At 45.9% G+C, this 22,825-nt stretch overlaps 1 protein-coding gene across 1 annotated transcript in view; it reads left to right on the top strand.

The window, feature by feature from the left end:
* The first annotated feature begins 16,801 nt into the window (after positions 1-16,801).
* Positions 16,802-22,825, top strand: part of LOC105822640 (integrin beta-3-like) — a 55,583-nt gene continuing 49,559 nt past the window's right edge. The window contains exon 1 of the mRNA XM_012659657.1: positions 16,802-16,880. Coding sequence (XP_012515111.1) covers positions 16,802-16,880 — 79 coding nt within the window. The remainder of the gene's footprint in view (positions 16,881-22,825) is intronic.

Raw genomic sequence — 22,825 nt, 5'->3', positions numbered from 1 at the left:
CTTGCTTCAGTACCCCCCGCAAAGGTTTTGCAATGAAGGATCATAGAGAGGACACTGTTGTGGACTTGTGGAGACCTGGCGTCTGGCCCGGTTGGGCTAAGCCACATCCCCACTCAGCCTGAGTTCCACAGGTTGCAAATGAGGAGCTGATTAGATCATCTTTAATGTCCCTTCCAGCTCTGCGATGCTGATTATTTAGAATTCAACTAGCTCCCTCTTGCTATATTCAGCCTTAGTCCACTTGGTTTATTTTTATCCTTATTGTATATATTTAGAACCTATAAGTGGTGGAAAGCATTCATTCAAAATAATTATTGCGCGCACCCTAGTAGGTGCTTTAGGAGATAAAAAACAAAGTCGCCCAGGGTCTCTCCCTCCATGAGTTTAGACTCTACTTGAGAAAAAATGATATACATATAAATTATGCTAAAAGACAAAATAGAAGAAATGACACTAGGCAGTATATGTCCAAGGAGCAAAGGAGAGATGTGGGACCAGAGCACTAGGATCACAGAGGAGGAGTGGCCAGGGAGGGCTTCGAGGAAGAGGTGTGGCAAGATCAGATGGGGTATAAATAGACTCGAACCCAGGGAGAGGAATTCCAGTCAGGAGGCACAGGCGCTTTCCTCTTTGCCGTATAACCACAGTTCCTGCCTTCTAGGATTTAGGTAAAAAAATAAAGAAAATGAAAGAAGAGTGAGAAAAAGAACTGGAGACTGGGACATGAGTCAAGGAGAAGGGAAGAAAGACGGAGAGTGGCGGGTGAGCAGCAGTTCACTCTGGAGCAATGGGCACCGATTCAGAGAGAGAGAAGCAAAGATAAAAAATCTGAAGATGGGCCAGGTGTGGTGGCTCATGCCTGTAATCCCAGCACTTTGGGAGGCAAACGAGGGAGGACTGTTTGAGCCCAGGAGTTTGAGACGAGCCTGGGTAACATAGTGAGACCCTGTCACCACAAAATACTTAAAAATTAGCTGGACATGGTGATGTGCTCCTATATTCCCAGCTACTCGGGAGGCTGAGGCGGGAGGATGACTTGGGACCAGGAGTTTGAGGCTGCAGTGAACTAGGATCGGGTCACCGCACTCTAGCCTAGGTGAGAGAGTGAGACCCCATCTAAAAGAAAGGAACTGGGAAAGAAAGCACTCATTCTTTTCTCCCATAATCTTGTAGAACCACAGAATCATAAGCTTTCAGGGTTGGAAGAGACGTTAGTTCTCGTCCATAAAAGCCCTGTGGAATGATTGTCAGTGTTCACTTGAATACCTACCATGACGTAGGACTCACTAGTTCCCAAGGTAGACCATTCCATTCAGGAAAAACTCTAACTGATATTACATTTTTCCTAGTAGGGATCTGACATCTACATTCCTGAGGTTTTCATCCGCTGGTCCTGGATTTGTCTTCCAAGGTGACACAGAAAAGATCTAAGACAATTCTCCATGACAGAAGTTGGTGTTTCCTCTTTCCTCAGCCAAGTACCTTCCAGCAGGTGCTTGTTCTAGACTAAGATTCTTGAGTCCGTTTAATGTGGCCAGTTTTTCTCAAATTTTTTCTGTCTTGGGTCTCAGTTCCCTTGATGCAAGGTATTTCCATACTTTTGGATCAAAAATTAATCTCCTTGATAGAAACAACGGAACCGAGGTCAAAAGAGAGGTTGGGAAGTTCTACTACGGCCGCAATGCTAGCACAACGGAATCTTCTTCTTGCTCTGAATATGGGTAAAAGCATATTTTTGTTGGTTTTAATATTTAAAAATTTTCATTTCACTTTTGACTTAGGCTGTCTTAGCCTTGTTCTCACAGCTCCATGCCACGACTGTGTCCGTCAGTGGCTCTCGGCTGCCCCTCCGCCTGCACATCATACGTAAGAACCCACAGAGCTCTTTCCTCGGCTCCATCTGCCTCTTTGCATCCCCTTCCCCACCTGTGTCCTCATTTGGTCGTTTGCAACTGTGCTGTTAGAATTTCACCTTTGAGTCCCATTCATGCCTTTTACGATAGGAACAGAGGTTCTTAACCATAAACGTCCGTCATAGGCATATTTATGCTGTTTTTCCAAGAAGAGGATTTGTACTTTCCATCATATTTTCAAAGGGGTCAGAGATCCAAAAAAGATTAAGAACTGCCATTTCAGAGCCTTTGTGGGTTTCTGCTTATCTTTCCCCTGGATGCATGACGTTTGCCTTGCATCTGGCGTGGCCAGTCTTCCTCCGCAGCTACCATGAACTCTAAGATAGCTCATCTCCTTCTCCCAGGACTCTCCTCTCTTCCGCACACTTGGGTTTAGAGAGGCTGTTCCTCTTATTATTTATTACTTTTACTTCCTCTGTGGGCCCACTTTGAGCTGGGTAAGCATCCCCACCAAGTTCCTCTGAATCTTGTTCCAGGCCCTGCTGCATCTGCACAGGGCGCGTATCCCTCGGCTGGCGCCGAGGGAGCACAGGCTCACACGTCACCGCGGTCACTCCTTCCCTCTTCCTTTATCAGGTTCCGATGTTCTGCACTGGGCTTCCTCCCAAAGATGGGTGGGTTCCCTGTGGGTGGGAATCTTCTTGATGGTCCGCACTCACATGCCCCCTTTCCTACCAGTGTAATTTTTCTTTAGAATGGAGTCTTTCGTGAAATGGAAATGATTCCCATCTCACAAAGTTTTGGTCAGACCCAAGAGAGTATGCACATTTTCTAAGAAATCTTAGTCATTTTGCACTTATGTAAATTTTCTATGGTATTAGTTATTGGGGACAGAAGTGTCATTTTGCAACTGAGGACCGTGGTGGGGGTGTCCACATCTCAGTTTTCTCTGTGATGTGTGAGACTTTGGTCTTGGCATCTGAGAACTTAAAACTGCACATCTGGCCGTGCTGGTCTCGACTTTCTGGCCCTGGGGCTTCAAAGGAGCTTCAAATAATGGCTTCCTTGGCCCTTCCCTCTTCCATTCCATTCCTATCCACACTCTTCAGCTCTTAATTCAGCCCTTCTGTGCCCCTACATGTTATGGAAATAAAACTAGAGGTCAAAGATCTAGCATTAAAATTTTGATTACCAGTTGGAAGGTGGAGAGAGCTCTTTATAGTTAGTTCACAATCATTTAGTTTAATGCATTTTATTGCTGGCTTTGTTCTGAATTAGAATTTAGTCTTTGTGACATTATGCCAGTGTCAGATTTCTTACAATGGCGGATGGCGTTTTTGTTAGTCCTTTGGGATTTATAAAATTGAATAGGACCTGGTTCTTGCCCTCAAGGAATAGCAGCCCTAAAGGTAAGCTGAGACACGTATTGTGTACAAATAAAAAATACCAACTAGAAGGCGCATTCTTAAGAGATATACTAACAAAGAAGCAGGGAATTTTTAAAGGAGAAGCAGGATATTTCCAGATAGAAGATCAGAGAAGGCTCTTTGGTGGAGGAGAAGCTGGCATTTAAACTGTACACCCGAAGGGTGGGAGTGATTTAGACACACACTCAGAGAAGCAGTGGAACATAGTCTCAGGGTTGGGATGAGTCTACCCTCACCAGCTATGTGACCTTGGGCAAGTTTTTCAACCTCTCAAAGCCTCAATTGCCTAATCTATAAAACGGAGATAATAGTGGTGATGACCTCATTTGGTTATTATGAGGATCAAATAAATGAAAACAGTAAAGCACTTAAAACAGTGTCTGCAGTATAGTAAAGAATAAATATTAGCTCTGTAGGGAAGAAGGGTATTCTAGGCAGAGGGAACAGCCTTAGCAAAAGAAGGAAAATGAAAAAAGCTATTATTCTTTTGGGAAACTAAAAAATAACAGAAATAACTGGAAAACAAATGGAGAGAGAAGTGACGCTCGCGGTAACAATGCCCTCTTCCGTAGACATACCCATGCTAGTGCTGTTCCAAGTGCTTTGTTTGGTTACTCTTCCCAGAGACTCCTCAGGGGGTAGGTGTGATCATCACACTCTGCAAATGAGGAAACTGAGGCTGACAGAGGTTAAGCTTTTCCGGCATCCTCAGCACCACACCGTATTGTCCTTTGCCCTCTGGGCCCCTCCTCAGCCCCCTCTGCCCAATGCCGCGTGGCAGAAATGAAAACCGCCTGGCTCGCCCCCACCGCCAGCCACGCTTTGCGCATGGTCAAGTCACTTTCTCACTCTGGGCTTCAGTTTCCTTTTGAAGCAAAGGAGTCGGGGATGTTCTGGAAGTCCCTTCCAGCTCTAAGGAATCCAATTTGTTTTTCTCCCCTCTTCTCAAAGCCTGTCTTTATTTGGCTGTCACATGTCATTCTGGCCACCGAACATCCTGATGCTAGGAATGCACAAGGAAGCAGAGAGCAAAGCACACAGGTCCCTTGGAACAAACCTGCCAGCAGGATAAAAAAAAAAAAAATCCAACCAGCATTTAACAAAATTAGGAAATTATTTAAAATAAGGAAGTGATCAGAGACTAGAAGTGAGTCAGGGACACTTGCCAGGAAGCAGCAGACTAAGAACAGACCTTAAAGGAAACCAGGAATGCTTCTTTGGGCTCCAATTAAAAAAGGGGAATGAAGGGATGTTGCCCTGGTGGTCCCGTCCCTCTGGTCCTTTCTTTGTGGCATCGGGGACATCTGGGCGAGAAGAGTCTTGTGGGTTGTGGAGAAAGAGATGGAACAGGTACAGAGTATTCAAGCGGAGAGAGAGGAGGCAGCGAGTCACTTGTGTGATATGATTTGCAGCTTAGGTGTAGATGTTATTAAATTTTCTTTTTCTGGGAATGGGGCACAGACTATTTAGACTTGGGAGGAATAGTTTTGCTACAAAATCACTGTCACATTTTTAACTTGCTTTTTTCCCCCCGTCTTGATGAAAAAAATATAGTTTTAAAAAGTCGCCACAGATGAATATAGCTGAGACTTGTGTCTTATGACCTATGTAATTAAGTTCATGTGCTTCTCCCTCAATCTCTGCCATGCTATGATTAGTGTTTCAGGGACTTTGAGCGTTCTGTCCCCCAACCTCGAAGGGCATGCACGATCACCTGCTGCAGTGCCCCAAATAGCTGTTATTAATCGCCTTTTTGAGGACAGGCATTGATGACTCCTGGGTGTGTCTCGATTATTGAGCGTTTGGGCTCTGAAGCCAGAAAGCCAGGATTTGGAAGTGAAGACTACAGTTTGCCAGTGAGTGATGTTGGGCAATGACTCTTCCTTTCTGTACTTTAGTGTCCTCGTCTGTAAAACGAGGACAAAAACAATACCCATGTCAATAAGGGATGTCGTGAGAATTTTACAAAGTAATATGTCTGAAGTTGTTGGCACAGCACCTGGCACATAATAAGCCCTCAACAACTGTTAGCAGTGAAGTTGTCACCACTCTTGTCCTCTTGGCTTGAATCTTATTCAGTGGATTGCTTGGCAGAACTCTGAGGCAGTAGGAAACATGAGTCCATTTTATGACCTGGGCAAAGGAGAGTGCTAGAAAACAGGGCATGCATTAAGTAGGATGGTCCCCACCTGAAGGTTTTATCACGTACAGAATCCTCTGGGTATTTAAAGGATGGGTATGAGGGCATAGAGTTCCTAAGGAAGGACCAAAGAATCAGGGGGAGGCAGACAGATGAATGGTGGTTGACAGTAACTGCCCAGGGACAGGGGACACAACCCTTGGAGGTAGGCACAGGTGTCTGAGCTCCTGAGGGGAGGAGAATGGAGGAAGAGGAGTGGAGAGGAGGGAGGAGGGGGGAGGATCAGAGAGGCAGAGGCGCTGTCCTGCCGTGGGTCCTGTCGGAGTGAAGGAGGTACGGGCGCTCCCCTTCCTCACCTTCCTCGGGCCTCATGACTTCCAGGCTGGGGCCGAGGACTGCAGGTCTTACTGGGTTGGAAACAGCCAGGCCACGGGGAAGTGAGGTGTGCTGCCAGTCATGCTCCCAGCTCACAGTCACCCCACTCTTCGTCATCCTTTCAGAGAAAAGCTGAGTCCCAGGGGCCCTTTGTTTAGCCCAGACCTTGGTCCAACGCCCAGGTTTTTCCGGTGCCACTATCATATCTCAGGATTCAGCCAGCATGGTTGGTGACTTCTTGTAATAGCCAAGACAGGAAGTGGTCAGGACCTGGAAATAGAGCAGCCCTGCGGGGTGGGAGGGCAGGACCGACCCAGCCCTGGGTGCCTTCTTGGGCTGGTGGCACAGAATTCCCGGACTTGGCCTGGGCTGCAGGGACGCTAGAGATAACTTCTTTATGGACTTCCCAATCTTATCTCAGAAATGAGAAATCAAAGAGTGTTTTATCACAAATAGGAATTTCTCCCATTAACACAGCAATGCTGCTTTGAAACATTTGGGGGTGTCTGCCATTCTATACTCGTACTTACAGTAAGGGAGGCAGTGGGTTATAGGGGCAGTGTTGGAGTCAGACCCACCTGTTTTTCAGTCCCATCTTTGCCAGTGAGTCCCTGGATACCCTTGAGATAATGACTTCATCTCTCTGAGCCCCCATTTTTTTCACTTGTAAAATCAGGATTCCTAGGCCTACCTTGTGCTAACTAAAAAAATGAAGTATGAAAAAAATGCTTAGCATAGTATCTTGTACATAATAACTGCAAAATAAATGGCATCTAGTAGAATCATCACCATGGTCATCATCATTGCCCCTTCACCCCTCCAAGCTTCAGTATCCACCTCTGTAAAATGAGTTGTTATACTGATAAAAGGAGACAATCAATATTCGTATAGCAGGTGGTATATTGTGGCTGCTCTCAAATTCCCGTTCCTTCCTTTGGAAGAAACCATGCTCTGGGGAAGAGGACCTGTGTCAGCAGCATAGTGTGGCGAGGGGAGGTAGGGGCAGGGGAGGGAGGCCAGTCTCTGGCTGGAGCAGACCTGTGGAGATCACCCTCTCGGTTGAGTAGAAGTGTTGAGGGATTGGGGAATGGACCGGCATTGGGTTCAGGCAGATTTGGGGACCCAGTGACTAGTTCCTGCTACTCAGAGCTGGTGTGGTGGCAGGCGGGAGCAGTGATAAGAAATAGTGGCTACTGTGGATATTGGCTATAGCAAGGGCCTGCTGAGTATTCGGGGGCCCCGAAGAAGGCCTGCCAGCCTCATGGGGTTCTAGACTCTAGGATTCCTCTGAAGCAATTGTTCTTAACCCTTGGGGTCACAGACCCATTTGAGAAGCTGGTGAAAACTAAGGACAATTTCTGTAGAAAAATGTATATCACGCAAACTTTTGCATATTAGAGGGATTTCACAGATCCCCCGAAACTCATCCAGAGATTTCAGGTGAAGAAACCCTGTCCCTGGGTTCAGAAGGGATACGTGCTCTGATGTTTTCAACTTGGGACAAGCTGGGACTTGTCCCAGCACCACTAGTGAAGCCCAAGAATTAGCCACTAGATTCACCCATGGTTTGGGGCAGGGGCAGGGACCTGACCCAGGAGCTGTCAGAGGATGGTCAGTTTGACCAGCAAGGACACTCCCATAGCCTACAACATCCTTCTGCCTCAGCGAAGTTTGGCCAGGGGGCTAGTGATAGGCGGCAACACTGAAGCAATGCGTGTCCTGACTTGTAGGCAGAACCTGGGGATAGACTGGGAATTCAGCCCAGATGAGTTGATCCTAAGGAGGAAAAAATTGCTCACATTTATTGAATGCTTACGACATGCCAGTTACTGTGCTAAGTGGCTTACATTAATTTTTTTCATTTAACTCTCCTTGTATAGATGAAAGAGCTGAGACCTAGGGCAATTAAGTAACTTGCCAGGGTCACTCGGCTAGCAAATGATGGATCTAGGATTCTCTCTCCCTCTCTCTCTCTCTTTTTTTTTTTTTTTTTTTAGAGTGCCGTGGCGTCAGCCTAGCTCACAGCAACCTCAAACTCTTGGGCTCAAGCGATCCTACCGCCTCAGCCTCCTGAGTAGCTGGGACTACAGGCATGCGCCACCATGCCCGGCTAATTTTTTCTATGTATTTTTAGTTGTCCGATTAATTTCTTTCTATTTTTAGTAGAGACGGGGTCTCGCTCTTGCTCAGGCTGGTTTCCAACTCCTGAGCTCAAACAATCCGCCCGCCTCGGCCTCCCAGAGAGCTAGGATTACAGGGGTGAGCCACCGCACCCGGCCTCTATCTTTTTTTTAGAGACAAGTTCTCACCATGTTGCCCAGGCTGGTCTCGAATGGATCTAGGATTCAAACCCTGACCACCTGACTGTTGTGCAGTTGATCCCTACACTAGCCCGTCTCTTAAAAATGCAGATAAGGAGTGCCTGAGAGGTCTGAGTGGAGGGTCTCAAGCCCAGCTGCAAGTTTGGAGTCACTGGAGCAGGCCCCCAAGGAGGGCTACTGGCGTTTAGAGAGATACCAGAACAGGAAGGTGGGGGTAGAAGCCAAGCGGCAGCCCCATTTTCAGAATGAACTATACCTCTTCATTCTGGGCTGGCATGGGGAGGTGGTATGGTTTGGTCTGAGATGGGACATGAGCAGTCATGTGATGCCCTTTGTGGACACAGAGCTTGAATCTAGGCCTGGCCAGGTAGTACCTTGTATGCTGAGCTGGGATGGAACATTCTTGGGCTCTCACTTTTTCTTCTCAGCAGAGGAGGTGCTGGTTCACATGAGGGTGAGGGAGGAGTTGCACTCCAGGACAGAAGTTGATTGCTCCAGGCCCAACCAGGCGCAAGCTCTGGGAGGGCAGGGCCTGCTGTTCTTTACTCCTGCGTCCTTAGTATCCTGAGAAGCACCTGGCATACTGCAGATGCCTGATAGATGCTTGCAAATGAATGGTAAATGGCAGGGCTGAGCTCATCCCTCCACAACTCCCTTGATAAAAATCTAAGGGTACTTTCTCAGATAGCTTCCCAGAGCCCAGAAATTCTAAGTTATGCCATTTTTAGTCAGTGTGGACTCTGAAAAGTCCATCTCCTGCAAGCCAAAGGAACAGCTGGGTCATCTCTCTCTCAATGGACAGAAGAAGAGCCTCTGCCAAATGTGTAGGAGGAGAAGATTCTGAGCCAATGTGCTACACCACGCTTAGCCTCCTTAACTAGCCGAATGGATGTGCATTGGGAGATCTGCAATCGCTCCACAAATAATAAGGAGAAGAACATATTCTTCTGTGCTTTTCAGATTCCAAAGGGCTTTCATATCATATCCATGGTCTCACGGAACCTCATAACCACGTGTGTGTGTTGGGAGGGGATAGGGTGAGGTTAGGGGTGGAGAAAAGGGCAGGAAACAGTTATATTTTACAGATAAGGAAAATGAGTGTAGAGACTATTTGGAGACTTTTTCAAGGTCATTTAAGTAGTAACGGTGGGGCCGGGACCTGAATCCAGACCTTCTGAGTCTTTGTACAAAGGAGGATGAAGCATGACCTTGAAGACAGGAGGTCCAAAAAATGGCCACAACCCTGGCCATAAAACTTATAGTGGTGACAATGAAGAACTGAATAGGAGTAGGGGCAGCCCAGTGGGGCCAGACTATTGATGAGAAACAGGGAAAGAATACCTATTTTGGTGCCAGCCTGGCCACGGTTGGGCAAGGGACTAGATAATGTGATTCTTGCCTCTTAAATGGATCTTGGGAAGCTCTTCCACCTGCTATGCATCCCTCCATGGTCCTATTTGCTGGGGAGCATGGCACTTAGGCAAATGAAAGAGCAGACACTCAGATCTCCTGACATCTTTGCTGGATAAATAGTTTGTTAAAATTAACTATCGGCTGGGTATGGTGGCTCACGCCTATAATCCTAGCACTCTGGGAGGCCGAGGCGGGCAGATCGCTTGAGCTCAGGAGTTCGAGACCAGCCTGAGCAAGAGCGAGACCTCATCTCTACTAAAGATGGAAAGAAACTGGCTGGACAACTAAAAATATATAGAAAAAATTAGCTTGACATGGTGGCGCATGCCTGTAGTCCCAGCTACCTGGGAGGCTGAGGCAGGGGGATGGCTTGAGCCCAGGAGTTTGAGGTTGCTGTGAGCTAGGCTGACACCACGGCACTCTAGCCCGGGCAACAGAGTGAGACTCTGTCTCAAAAAAAAAAAAAAGAAAAAAGAAAAAATTAACTATCAAGGGCTGCTGAAAAGGCAAAAAAAAAAAAAAACAAGGCAGAGATCCTTCTATTTATTGGGGGTTTGCTAGGGAACATAAAGATAAGTCTCTGTAGTCAAAGCATCTCACTGTCCAGTACTGGTGGAAGAGGTGGAGGTAAGTCAATAAATAACGACTTTGTTTCTGGCTATGGCAAAGTGACTGGTATAGGACTTGCTTTTCCAAAGTAAGCAACAATAAACTTTGAAAATTATTTGAGGAACTGCTTGTAGGCCCTGAACAACAGGTAGAGCAGAAATATAATCCTTGAGAGAAGAGAAACACATGAAGTGAATCCTGTATCTGCCAAGTTTTCTTCATGGGGGCACTTTGCGGACTGCAGTACAGGCAGGTGGAGCCTAAGAAGTGTGTGCTGGGCTCACAGAATGTAAGAGGAACAGATTAGAGTTCAGGGCTGCTAAGGAAACTGCAATTTGCAGAGAAGGGTTTTAGAGAGGAAGGAACTGAGCAGAGCGGTGCCCCCATAAGTCTGCGTGGCTGTTCCCCATGGTCTTTGGATGAGGGCTGCATATGCACAGGGTGAGCCTCCCTAAGGCTTGCCAGACAGCAGCTGAGAGCTGAGCAGAACACTGGTGATTTCACATGGCTTAGAGATGCTTGGAGTTTCAGCCTAGCCGGAGTGCAGAGACCTCACTGAGCAGCTCACGTACTTGGAAGACATCTCAAAGTCCATACCCTAGGAGTAAGGACCAAGTCCCACAGTAAAAAACCACACTCTGAAGATAAACAGATGGCAAACAAGCATATGAAAGGATGTTCCACATCATGTGTTATCAGGGAAAAGCAAACTAAAATGACAAGTCTCGGTGGTCTGTGCAACAACATCAGGGAATCTAAAATATGTGAAATTGGAGTTGAAGCAGGTAAAGAGACAGAAAACGTGCAGAAAAAAGTATTTGAAGAAATAATGGCTAAAAATTTCCTGTATGTGGGAAAAAACAAACCACTTATATATCCGTAAGTCATGCTAAACCCTAAGCAAGATAAATACAAAGAAAACAACACCTACTCACCTTATAGTCAAGATTCTGAAAAATAACAGATAAAGAAAAAACTTAAAAGTAGCCAGAGAAAAACCTGGGACAATTTGAGGAGCAAAATAATGATGATATTGAATTATAACCTATAGAATAAAATATTCATGAGTTCATGCTAATATAAATAGATAAATTTTAATAACGAAAGAGAAGGGACAGCTGTTCCTCACTGTAGAATACCAATTAATAGCTATAGAAGGAAAGAAGGAAGTAGAAAATCACTATTAATCAAACGCCACAGTAATAATTGTCGCAGTTAAGAACGATTGATGGATACTATGATCGGTGGGTGAAATTATGAAGCCGAAGAGGATAGTTGCATAGAATTAAAGTATCTTTCCATAAAATGTGTATTAATTACAAAGAGAAAAAGGGTAGCTTTATAGTGAATAAAACTGGCAGATACCACCTTAACTATGAAACCAAAGTTAGCCTTATAAGTAATAAGACATATCATCATGTAACCCCCTGACATGATGTACTGAGAAGGCACAACATCATTTTTGTGGTATGTTCTTGTCCAAAATGCCTCAACAAAATTATGAGAAAACATCAGACAAGCCCCAATTGAGGAACATACTACTGCAAAATAACGGGCCTAGACTTTTCAAAAGTGTCAAGGTGATGAAAAAGAAAGACCTAGAACATGTTACAGACTGAAGGAGACCCAGGAGACATGATGACTAAATACAACAGGGATCCTGGACCAGAAAAAAGGACATTAGCGGGAAAACTGGAAAAATTCCAATTCTGCAACTAAATTAGTTCATAGTATTGTATCAACGTCAATTTCCTGTGTTTGATATTTATGATGTGGAAATATAAGATGTGAACGTTAGGAGAAACTGGGTAATGGATATAAAGGAACTCTCTTCAGTATTTTGCAACTTTTCTGTAAGTATGAATCATTTCAAAATAAAAAGTTAAAAAGAAAAAAGCCAGAAGGAGAAGGCAGGGAAACAAGAGTATAAAGGATAGCGGACTTCTTGTCAGAGACAATAGAGGCCCGTGAACGGTGGACCATCTTTAAAGTACTGAAAGGAAAAAACCCTGTCAACCAGAAAATCTATATCTAAGAAATATTCTTGAAAATGAGGGTTAAACAAATGAAAGTTGAACATAATTGCTTCCAGTAGTCTTTCATTTCAAAATTTGCTGAGGTTCTTCAGGCTAAAGGGAAAATGATACCGGATGAAAACTCAAAACTAGAGGATGAAATGAAGAACGGCAGAAATGTAAACTATGTGGGTAAACTTAAATGGCTATTTTTTATCTCCTTATTTAATTTATTTAAGAGGCAACTAACTGCACTGGGTGCGGCAGCTCGTGCCTGTAATCCTAGCACTTCGGGAGGCTGAGGCGGGAGGATCGCTTGAGCTCAGGAGTTTAAGACCAGCCTGAGCAACAGCGAGGCCCGGTCTCTACTAAAAATAGAAAAAGTAGCCAGGTGTGGTGGCGCGAGCCTATAGTCCCAGCTACTCAGGAGGCTGAGCCCAGGACTTTGAGGTTGCTATGAGCGAGGCTGATGCCATGGCATTCTAGTCCAGGTGACAGAGTGAGACCCTGTCTCAAAAAAAAAAATAAAAAAAGAGGCAACTGTTTAAAGCAAAAATTTAAAAAATTATATTGTGAGTTACTGTGCATTTAGAAGTAAAATATATGACAATAATAGCATAGAGGATGGGGTTGTGTTCCCAGAATTATATTGTTATAATTCTTATGTTTTACATGAAATGGCACAATATTAATTCAAGGTAGACTATATATGATAAATTAAGGAGGCATATTATAATCCCTAGAGCAAACACACACACATGCATACACATACACACACACACCCTGCACAAAGAAGATGTGTAGCTAGGAAGTCAGGAGAGGAAAAAAAGAATTATCCCATATAAAATCAATACACACAAATCAGAGGCTTTCATATACGCCAACAGCAGTCATACCGAGAACCAAATCAAAGACTCAATTCCCTTCACAGTAGCAACAAAGAAAATAAAGTATCTAGGAATATATTTAACTAAGGAGGTAAAAGACCTCTACAGGTAGAACTATGAAACATTGAGGAAGGAAATAGCCGAGGATGTAAACAGGTGGAAAACCATACCGTGCTTGTGGGTCAGTAGAATCAACATCATTAAGATGTCTATACTACCCAAAGTGATCTACAAATTCAATGCAATCCCTATTAAAATACCAACATCATTCTTCACAGATGTAGAAAAATTGATTTTACGCTTTGTATGGAACCAGAGAAGACCCCGCATAGCAAAAACAATTCTAGGCAATAAAAACAAAATGGGAGGTATCAACTTACCAGACTTCAAACTTTATTATAAGGCTGTAGTAATCAAAACATCTTGGTACTGGCACAAAAATAGAGCCATTGACCAGTGGAACAGAACTGAGAACCCAGATACAAAACCGTCCTCATATAGCCACTTAATCTTTGACAAAGCAGACAAAACTATACACTGGGAAAAAGAATCCTTATTCAATAACAGGTGCTGGGAAAACTGGATAGCCACATGTAGAAGACTGAAGCAGGATCCACACCTTTCACCTCTCACAAAAATCAACTCACGCTGGGTAACAGATTTAAACCTAAGGAGTGAAACTATTAGAATTCTAGAGAAAGATGTTGGAAATACTCTTCTAGACATTGGCCTAGGCAAAGAATTTATGGAGAAGACCCCAAAGGCAATCACAGCAACAACCAAAATAAATAAATGGGACCTGATCAAATTAAAAAGCTTCTGCACAGCAAAAGAAACTGTCACAAGAGTAAACAGACAACCTACAGAATGGGAGAAAATTTTTGCATGCTACAAATCCGATAAAGGGCTGATAACCAGAATCTACTTAGAACTCAGGAAAATCAACAAGAAAAAATCAAACGACCCTATCAAAAAGTGGGCAAAGGACATGAACAGAAACTTTTCAAAAGAAGACAGAATAATGGTCAAAAAACATATGAAAAAATGCTCAACATCTCTAATCATCAGGGAAATGCAAATTAAAACCACAATGAGATATCACTTATCTCCAGTGAGACTGGCCTTTATCAAAATGTCCCAAAACAATAAATGTTGGCGTGGATGCGGAGAGATAGGAACACTCATGCACTGTTGGTGGGATTGCAAACTAGTGCAACCTCTGTGGAAAGCAATGTGGAGATACCTTAAAGAGATACAAGTAGAAGTACCATTCGATCCAGCAATCCCATTACTGGGCATCTACCCAAAAGACCAAATGATACTGTATAAGAAAGACACCTGCACCTGAATGTTTATAGCAGCACAATTCACAATTGCAAAGATGTGGAAACAACCCAAATGTCCATCAATACATGAGTGGATTAATAAAATGTGGTATATGTATACCATGGAGTACTATTCAGCTTTAAGAAACAATGGTGATATAGCACCTCTCGTATACTCCTGGATAGAGCTGGAACGCATTCTACTAAGTGAAATATCCCAAGAATGGAAAGACAAGCACCACATGTACTCACCATCAAATTGGTATTAACTGATCAACACATAAGTGCACATATAAGAATAACATCTATTGGATGTTGGGCAGGGGGGAGGGGGGAGGGGAAAGGAGGGTGAAGGGCACGGGAATATGCATACACAAAGAGTGCAATGTGCACCACCCGAAGGATGGACATATTTGAAACTCGGACTTAGGGCGGGAGGGAGGGGCAAGGGCAGCATACGTAACCTAAACATCTGTACCTCCATAATATGCTGAAATAAAAAAAAAAAGAATTATCCCAAAAGAAAACAGAAAAGAAGAAACAGAGAAACAAAAAACATGAGACAAACAACAAGGGGGCAGATGTAAACACAACCATCAATTATTATACTAAATATAAATGGACTAGCCCCTTCGCTTTTCCTAGGTATGGGAGCTCAGCAGGGAAGAGACTCTTGCATGGTGGTGGCATGTTTGCCAGGGCTTGGACTAGAGCTGAGGACTTAGTATATTTGCTGGGGCCAGTGCCCACCCCAAGTAAGTGGCTGGTGCCAGCAGATCTAAGCTGAGGAAACACCTAGGTGGTTGGAGATTGGTTATAAATATGGGATTTGAGCAAGTAAGTAAATATGTAGGCAGAGATGAAAACACATTGTGTGGAGCTGGACTTTGCTCCAAAGCAATGACAACACTGTTACTAATAAAATACCTCTGGCCTAAAAGCCCTCTGCAGGCAGGGGAGGTAGATGGAGCCAGAGTGTCAAGGCCCAGGTCAGAGGGCCTAGGCACCCTTTGCAGTGCTGGCTCTTCCACTGTCCCCTTGCAAATTGTGAGTGACACTTCTGCTGATATGTGCTGCTATTAACGTGTATTCTAGTGTTTGGGAGATTTGAGGAGAGAGTGCCCAGCTTGGCAGAGGGTAGGGCTGGAGGAGGGGGGTTGTCAGACAAAATTACATGGAAGAGATGACATCTGAGATGTTTTGAAAGATAAGTGGAATTTTCCAAGTGGAAAAAGGAAGAAGAATGATCAGTCAGACAGAAAGGCATGGAGCGTTTGGGAATGACAAGTATCATTTCCAAACGATAGGGTGGGAGATATGGCTGGAGAGTGGGTCAGGGCCAGTTGTCAGGCACCTTGCGTGTCTGGGGAGAGGTTGGGCACACCGAGAGGCCACAGGAAAGCCCAGGGGCACAGCTTTTTCACCATAAGGGTGAAAGCCCTGTGGAAGCCCAGGAGCTAGAGAGACTTTCAGCTGCCTCAAAACTGACGCCTCAGGCCTTGTTTAGCAGCATCCGAGCTACCCATCTAGGCAGGCTGCACTGCCCAGCCACTTCCTGGGGGCCTCTTGCTCACAGCCCTGGTAGAATATTTTGCCTCCCTGAGTTTCCAGAGGTTTCCAGTCTGGAAGAGATCCAGGGACGTAGAGGAAGGATTGGGGTGAGGGTTAAGTGTTCAGGCAGCAGGCAGGAGGCCTTTGAGGAAAATCAGATAAAGCTCCAAAGCCTGTGAGTTTGAGTTTGGAGGCAATTTGCTGTGTTCGGAAACGTCCATCAGACACCTGCTAGGTGCAAGAAGTATTTGCAGAGAGAGGCCCTTCATGGACCTATCACCGCTTTATGCCAGCTTGAGATGTGGTCTTGTCCTCAGGAAGCTTACAGTGTACCGGAAAACTAAACTAACCCAAGAAAAAAATGAGTGAATAATAAAGGACTGAACAGGTTCAGAGAAGGCATTCCATAGATGGCTGTCAGTTAAATGAATGAAAGTGCGAATGAATGAAACTGGAGGTACTGAGGGAAAATGCCCCAAGAATCCAGGTGAAACGGAGAGCCTTGTGGGTGTCTCCGAGGAGGTGGGACTGGAAGGGTCCAGGCAGGGGCCACAGGCTTCTGGCCTTTCTGAGCGTGCCAACTGCCCAGATGGGGACCCCGGGACCGGGATCCCCACTCGCGGCCCCGCTCCGGGCCGGCCTGGCCTCGCTGGCTCGCGGGCGGATCCCGGTGGGCGGAGGCGAGGCACTGACAGGAGTCGCGGTTCCCCACCGCTCCCTCTCCGGCGCAGGGTCCAGAAAAGGGCCCGAGGGGAGGAAGCTCGAGTCCGCGGCCCGCCCCGTTGCGTCCCACCCACCGCGTCCCCTCCCCTCCCGCTGCGGGAAAAGCGGCCGCGGCAGCGCTGCTTGCCTGGGGGCGGCGGCGCGCGGCGGGCGGCGGACGAGATGCGAGCGCGGCCGCAGCCCGGGCGGCTCTGGGCGGCTCTGCTGGCGCTGGGGGCGCTGGCGGGCGTCGGCATCGGGGGTGAGTGAGGCTCCCGCGCCGCGGGGACGCGGCTCTCCCGGGATCCGCATCGCCGTCCAGTTTGCAGGCTTGGAGCCGCGAAACCCGCGCGGGCGGGTCCCGCGGGCGTGCGCTCGGAGTGCTGGGGACCCTCCCGGCCCCGGGGCGGGTCCTTCGGGACTCCGAAGCTGTCAGCCAGGTCGCGCGCCTTCCCCGGGCGGCCTCGACGCGCGCAGTGCGATGGGCGAGTCTCTGAGCCCCGCGTTCGGCTCCAGTGCGCGCGTCGCGGGTGGTCCCCGCCGAGCTAAGGAAGACGCCCGAGACTGGCCGGGGTAGCCGAGGCGAGGTGGGGCTTCCCGGGGCTGTTCCCGCGCGTTGGCCGCGGGATGCATCTGTAGCTGCTCCAGTGAGAGCGTGCGCGCGCGCGGGGTTGCCAGTTACTCAACATTTCCTTTTTCTCCGAGTGTTACACTTTCTTCCAAGTTTTCGTTTTTTTTGTTTTGTTTTTTAACTTGGTGGCTCCCTGCAGGAATGTTTTGGAGCAGAATGAGGGCTTTGCCTCCTCCAGTGTCCCCGGTGGCAGCGGTGCCTCTGCTTCCGGGACAGACCTTGCACCCCCAAAATCTCTAGTGTATGCGGGGAGCCACAACAGGGCTCCCTTGGGCTGACTTGCATCCCTGCCTTTGTCTCCGTTTGCCGCGCCCGCCGTCAGCCGCTGGGGCAGGCGGCATTCGGCCTTTTTGTTGCTGGGGTCAGGGATGGAGGGCTAGAGCGGGCACAACCCTGGGGTGCTGCCCGTCATCTTTCCGGAGCCCCTGGGGATCTTGCTTGGCGGGGGCTCTGGCTCCTGGTCCCCTGGGGCCGCTCCTTTCTGAGGACGCCACAAGAGTACATGTATGTCCTTTTATAAAGTACTCATAAAGCAATTTAGACCCTGTAGAAGGAATTGTTTTTAAGGTGAAGATTTATTGATAAGTCTATTTTAAAGATAAACTATTCTAAAATACTTTGACGATCACCTTCAAGACTCTTCTATGTATGTACAGTCAGATACTAGACAGGGTAAGGATATCTTGGAAGAGTTGCAGTCGATGTATATGGAGCTATTCAAGTTATTGTTGAACTTCCCGCGTGATAGAGACTAAACAGGTCACCTGGTATCGTTAGCCTGCGGTGAGCCTTTGCACGGAAATACGAGTCTCCAGCATCTTGCCCTGGGAGATGGGAGAGCCTTTGGTCAGATGCAGGGCAACTCAGCTTCCTCCTGCGGAGATGCCGGCTTCCACGAACTTAAAACAATTTTTGCTTTCATTTAAAAAATTTTTACATCCACAGTTTTCTAAGTTCAATTCTGAGTGTAATCATTATATTTTCTTACAGTTTTAGAGGTAATGAGGTAACATAAGATAGTGCCTAGCATGGTGGTTGGCTCCATGTTAGTGAAGATGAAGAGCGTATATATTATTTTCGTGTCTCCCTCCCTATCCCCAATCTCTCTGGAGCCCCAGTATTTCTTATGCTGGTCTGGTTCACCCAGTTGTAATGATCCATGTAGGATTCTACTGCACCGACGTACTTAAGTTTGCATTAACGATCATTTAGGAGATCTGTTCACAGATTTATCTTGTGATGGGGGTGATTCCAGGAGTGGTGATGGGTTATGTTGAACTAGCCCCAGACCCCCTCTGAGAGGCGGGGTAAAATGCTATTTAAGAGCAGGGGCTCTAGAATCAGACTTCCAGAGTAATACCCACCCCCCACCAGGCTGATTCTATCATTTTTCCATCTGCTATCCCAGCGTTGGTAGCAGGGTTGCAGATATCATTAGATCCTTGGGGAAGCAGGTTGTGGGATGAGCGTGGAGTTGTGTTTGGACACAAAGTGTTGAAGGGACACAGAAAGAACTGGGTGGGGTTGGGAATGGCACAGAGAGGCTGTCCTAAAGTAGGAGGGTCTGGTATGGGTAGAAGAAAGGTTGTTGGGGGGATAGCATTAAGTTTTTTTGATTTTATGTAGAAAGATGATCTTTTTAGCTTCACCCAAGAAGTATTGGGTTTTGTGGCTTCCCCATATTTAGGTTTTTATTTTAACTTGTTTAATTCTGAGCTGAGGTGTTTATCTCTCTTCCGGACTTTATATCTTAGAAATTCTCCAGTGGAAACCCTCTGCTGGAATCCTCAGGTCTTGGAAAAACATGAGAGGAAAGCTTGTCAGCTGGGGGAAGGAACAGCTATGGTCTAAAGCCAGTCGGATGTAGGTTTGGTTCTTGACTTTGCCACTTATTGGCTGTGTGACCTTAAGTAAGTTACCTAATCTCTTGGCTCCTCAGTTTCCTCATCTGTAAAGTGGAGAAAACAATAACTCTGTGATTATGTTGATTAAATGAGACAAAGGCACAAAATAAGTGTTCAGTAAACAGCAACTACTCTTGTCATTATTCTTCCCATCCATGCGGTCTCCCGTGTACTGGAGGCAAGAGCTGTTACTGCTTCATGCATGAGCACTAGCCAGGCTCCCAGAGTGAGACCGCTGGGGTCCTTTTGCCCACACCTCTGTGAGAGGGGGCCCTTCTTATTTCAAACCCTTTCTCGTGGGTGGTTTGGCATACCTCAGCCACTCCGACCCAACAAGAATCCACAGAAGAGGCCAAGGAGTAGAGACGCTCTATCTATGAGAAAATCTCAAGCCCTGTCTCTGGGAAAGGAGGAAGGTAAACGGCATCTGCAAGATTTCCAGTTCCGTGAGTGGGACATGTCTGTTTCATTCAAAAGTCTATGCCCAGTGCCTGGCACACAGGCAGCAAAATAAATGTCTACGAAAAGGCTTCTGGAGGTGACGTGCCTCACCTCAAGAAAGCCAATGTTTGAATATTTGCATTCATTCAGTAAAGATCCTCGGGTGCTCTGTCGGAATGTTCTGGAGGGTACACGAAGTACAGCTGAGACCAAGTGTTCTTTGGCCATTTGGACCCCTGTCCTGTGGCACCATTTGCACCTCTGATCTGAGGGTGCCGGAAACTCAAGGGATCCTCTGTGAAGTTTGTGCCCTTTTTTCCCTTCTGGGAGGAGCAACATTGCCATCAGGAGGGCAACATTCTCCTTTACTGTGAGGGCAAAGGTGAGAAGTGGAGGAGGTCTCCTGGGGAGACCATAAGATGGGGCAAGGAGGTGACAGTAAGGAGGGGGAGTCTGGGTATGACTCTAGAATTTCCTAATAGAAATTGCTCTTCCGCAGCTCCCCACCCCACTTGGGATCTCTGGTTATCATCCCCTCCCAGCCCCAAGAATCCTTCTGCCCTCGTTGGCACGAATGGCCAGGAAGCGTGCCCACAAGAACCACAACTCGTGAATCAGACAGATAATTAATTGGGAGAGTGACTGAGCTGCTTCGGGGCTAACCCATGTGGCTTTACCCAGCCCTCGCTCTGCCCACAGAACGGGTCTGCAGCTTAACCCCATCACCTCATCTCCCTTTCCCTGAACCTTGGTTCTTCCTGAGTGGGAAGATCATTGTGCCTGATGGAGCTCAGGCCACTAGTGGAAATGAAGGTGAGAGCAGGGAAACTGCCTATTCCCCCCTGTAAACTGCTGACATTTATTAAAATGTGAGATTCTCCAGCAAAAAAATGACAAAATCTGCGTTTCTTTGCATGCACACAGTCTTACCAGAAACATTTTTTTTAGATTAGGTTGTTGAAATATTATGTACAAAAACATTCATCTTATTTAGGTATATAGTTCTATGAATTTTGGCAAATGTATACGGTCAAGTAACCATCAAGATACAGAATATTTCCATCACCTCCCAAAATTCCCTCAAGCTCTTTTGTAATCAATTCCGTACCCCCATCCTTAGGCCCTGGCAACCACCGATCTGTTTCCTGTTCCTACAGTTCTATGTTTCACAGAATGTCATGTAAACGAAATGATACAGTGTGCAGCCTTTCAGTCTGGCGTCTTTCAGTTATCATAATGTATTTGGGATGTATTGATCCATGTTGCATATATCAATAACTCTAACAGGTTGCCTGAGGCTACTCCATCATCTTGGAGTGTTGAAACATTACCCTGAAAGCATCGGGGCTGGATCCATGATCCTTTATGCCCTTGAGATGCCATCCGGCTTTCAATTTCTAAATTTTCTTTTTTCTTTTTCTTATTTTGGAGTCAGGGTCTTGCTCTGTTGCCTGGGCTAGAGTGCAGTGGTATCATCATAGCTCACTGCAACCTCAAACTCCTGGGCTCAAGTGATCCTCCTGCCTTAGCCTCCTGAGTGGCTACAGGCACGTGCCACCATGCCTGGCTAGTTTTTTCTCTTTTTAGTAGAGACAGGATCTCACTCTTGTTCAGGCTGATCTCAAACTCCTGACCTCAAGTGATCCTCCCGCCTTGGGCTCCCAGAGTGCTATGATTAGAGGCGTGAGCCACTGCTCCTGGCCCAATTTCTAAATTTTCTTATTGTATAGATGCATTTGCCATATACAGTCCAGTAGATTTACCAAGTGCTAAGTAGTTAAAGACATCAGGATATTGGATAGGATTTTGCAGCAAGCAACACTCTTATTATTCTTGGTCCTAAGATCAATAGATATTTTGTGGCCAAATATGGTATGTCAAATCCTTGGAGCCAGAAGCTGTTATGTAAACCTGGGGCTATTCTACCTTCTTTTATTTTTGGTAGTATCTCTGACAAAACAACCCATTAGAAGTCTTCCTTTCTGTTTTTCTGTCACGTTCCCACAAAAAGGCTACTTAATCACCCACTCCCTGTTTCTTAGTTCAGTTAGTTCAGTTTCTCGGTTCAGTCAGTGAAAATGTTTAAACATTCAAGGAGAGAAAGAATGAGGTGATACAAGCTCATCATAAGAAAGTCAAACATTGGAGAGGAAAATTGCTGATTCCCTTCTAATTCTACTCCCCTATCATGTCTACTATTAACCAGGTCGTGTGTTGTACTCAGACATTTTCCCCATGCATATATAATTCTCACGTGTGTGTGTATGTGTGTGTGTGTGTGTGTGTGTGTATTCCTTTATCTAAATTTGTGTTTTATGCTACTTCCTTTCATATAGAAAAAAAAAAAAAAACAAAAACCTCAGTGTGAAAAGAACTGTGGGTCCGCATATAAAAAACCTACATCGGATTCATGGTTCTGCAGGCTTTCTCATCAACTTGCTGGGTGACTTTGAACAGGCATCTTACCTCTGGGCCTCATCTCTTGGTGCCTCAGGGGCTGCAGAGCTCGAGAAGGGTAAGAGGAAGGGAGAGACCAAGGTTTGCGCTTGCCCCTCCCCACCCTCAACTGAAGTTTCTCCTTTGACTGATTAACAACTTGGAATTTCATGCAAGGATTTCTTTGAGAATAAAAGGGAGGTCCTGCTGTTAAAATCAAGCCTGAAAAACTTTGCTCTAGAAGAGAGCTCCAGAAGTTTGGCAAAGGGATCATTCAGTAGCCACTTTAAAAGTCCCTGTTGTCAATCCTAAATCTCTTTGCTAAGGGAAGTTTTGGATAGAGAAAACCTGGTCTGTGAGATCCACGAATGGTTCCAAACCCCTGTTTTAGCTGTGACACATGATAAACTCCAGAGTAAACCTTTACTGGAGCCACTTTGAGGAGCATGTTTGACCAACTCCCCAGTGGAGGGAAGCGTGGTGTCTCCTTTCTGGGATTTCCGCAAGTTGAGAACAGACCACACCGTGGCCTGGGTAGTTCTTGAAGGCTAGTGGGCTGGACAAAGTTTATTATTATTTTTTCATTCTCTTTTATTATTATTAATTTTTTAAAATTGAAAAATAAAAATTTTATATATTTATGGTGTACATGATGTTTTAAAATATGTGCACATAGTGGAATGGCTAAAAATCAAGTTAATTAACATATGCATTACCTCACACACTTATCAATTATTTGTGGCGAGAATACTTAAAATCTACTCTCTTAGGAATTTTCAGGTGGATGATACATTG

This window comes from Propithecus coquereli, unplaced genomic scaffold (assembly GCF_000956105.1).
Source record: "Propithecus coquereli isolate 6110/MARCELLA unplaced genomic scaffold, Pcoq_1.0 Scaffold119, whole genome shotgun sequence".
Classification (NCBI taxonomy): domain Eukaryota; kingdom Metazoa; phylum Chordata; class Mammalia; order Primates; family Indriidae; genus Propithecus; species Propithecus coquereli.
This window is presented reverse-complemented; position numbering and strand designations above follow the sequence as displayed.